General features: G+C 52.1%; 1 protein-coding gene across 1 annotated transcript in view; it reads right to left on the bottom strand.

Moving 5' to 3' along the window:
- Window positions 1-1676, bottom strand: part of PSMD8 (proteasome 26S subunit, non-ATPase 8) — an 8160-nt gene that overhangs the window by 6035 nt on the left and 449 nt on the right. The window contains exons 2-3 of the mRNA XM_008074329.1: window positions 1368-1486; window positions 1146-1248 (exon numbers count right to left, since the gene is read on the bottom strand). Of these exons, the coding sequence (XP_008072520.1) occupies window positions 1146-1248; window positions 1368-1486 (222 nt within the window). The remainder of the gene's footprint in view (window positions 1-1145; window positions 1249-1367; window positions 1487-1676) is intronic.

A 1676-nucleotide genomic window follows, 5' to 3' on the forward strand; every position in this document is an offset into this window, starting at 1 on the left:
TAGTTCAGCCTGTAATCCCGCGCCTTTGGGAGGCTGAGGTGAGTGGATTGCCTGAGCCCATGGGTTCGAGACCCGCCTGGGCAGCGAGACCTCATTTCTACAATAAATCAAAAAATCAGCCGGGCGTGGTAGCGCATGCCTGTAATTCTGGCTACTTGGAAGGCTGAGGCAGAAGGATCGCCGGAGCCCAGCAGGTCGAGGGTGCGGTGGCCGGGAGCAGCCACTGCACTCCAGTCTGGGGGACAGAGTGGGACTCCAACTCAAAAAAAAAAAAAAATACACTCAGTGAATCCCTGCTCTGGGCCTCACCCTGTGATAAGGCAGTGCTGGGCACACAGCAGTAACCAAGACAGTTCCAGGTTCTGCCTTTAGGAAGCTCACAGTCCAATCGGAAACAGCACCAGGATGGGGGAGGCACCGGCAGAGGGTCAAGACTGGGAAAACATTGGAGGCCACAGAAAAGAACTCGGTCTTGAGCCATGACTTGGAGATCACAGTGTCAAATTTTATTGCTACAAGATCCTACTGGCAGCCATGGGGGTATGAGTCAGAGGAGCAAGGCTAGGGTCAGGGCAGCTGACTGGTGATGGCAGCCACACTGGAAGGAATATAATGTGGGGATGAGTAGGGGAAGACTGACTGGAGACCTACAGAGACTGGATCACAAAACCCCAGTCCCAGGACTTCCAGGTCAACCCCCTGACCCTGCAGCCTCTGGGGACAGAATTAAACACAGCAGGAGTTCCCAAGTGAAGGAAAATAACCCACGTGGCTGGAGCACCAACGACAAAAGAGCTGCCATGTTGGCCAAGCGTGGTGGCTCAAGCCTGTAATCCCAGCACTTTGGGAGGCCGAGGTGAGAGGATTGGCTGAAACCAGGGGTCCGAGACCAGCCTGGGCAACTTGGCAAGACCTTGTCTCTAAAATAAATAAAAAAATTAGCCAGGCATGGTGGCAGGTGCCTGTAATTCCAGCTACTTGGAAGGCTGAGACAGAAGGATCACCTGAGCCCAGCAGGATGAGGCTACAGTGCCATGAGTATGCCATAGCACTCCAGCCTGGGTGACAGAGTGAGATTCCAACTTAAAAAAAAAAAAAAGCAGACATGTAACCTCCCCCCAGTCAAGGGTAGGGCCCATACTTACTTGTAATCAAAGTAATAGCATTTGAGTTGGGCCATGTAGCGCTCGAAGGAGGGGATGTCCTTTCGCAAGATGCTCCACTGAGCCCCGATCTCCAGTATGTCACCTGTGGGTGACAGGGCAGGCTCTCAGGAGGTGACTGAGGTCCTTTCCCCAACCGCCACTGCTGCCAGTCCTGCCACAACCTCCAACCTATCACCCCCAACCAACCCCAGGGACACTCACGGGCCAGAATGAGTTGCTGTTTGGTCAGCTTGGTCCCTGTGGTTGGCAGGAAGTTGAGCTCCAGAAGAACTAGCTGATGGGGATGAAGGGACAGAAGAAAGGAAGGAAAGAAGATGGGACTTCAAATTCAGATTACTTCTCCAGACTGGTTTTCCCACCTGGAAAATGGAGCTAACCATTATCTCCGACTCACAACACTGTTACAAGTATCAGGAGTCAGTCCTCATAAAGCACTCTGATCAGGGTCTGAGCACACAGCCAGTGCCCATTTAGGATTACCTCATGTTACAATTTTTTTTTTTTTTTTTT

This window comes from Carlito syrichta, unplaced genomic scaffold (genome assembly GCF_000164805.1).
Source record: "Carlito syrichta isolate Samal-C Ts95f unplaced genomic scaffold, Tarsius_syrichta-2.0.1 Scaffold316389, whole genome shotgun sequence".
NCBI lineage: Eukaryota > Metazoa > Chordata > Mammalia > Primates > Tarsiidae > Carlito > Carlito syrichta.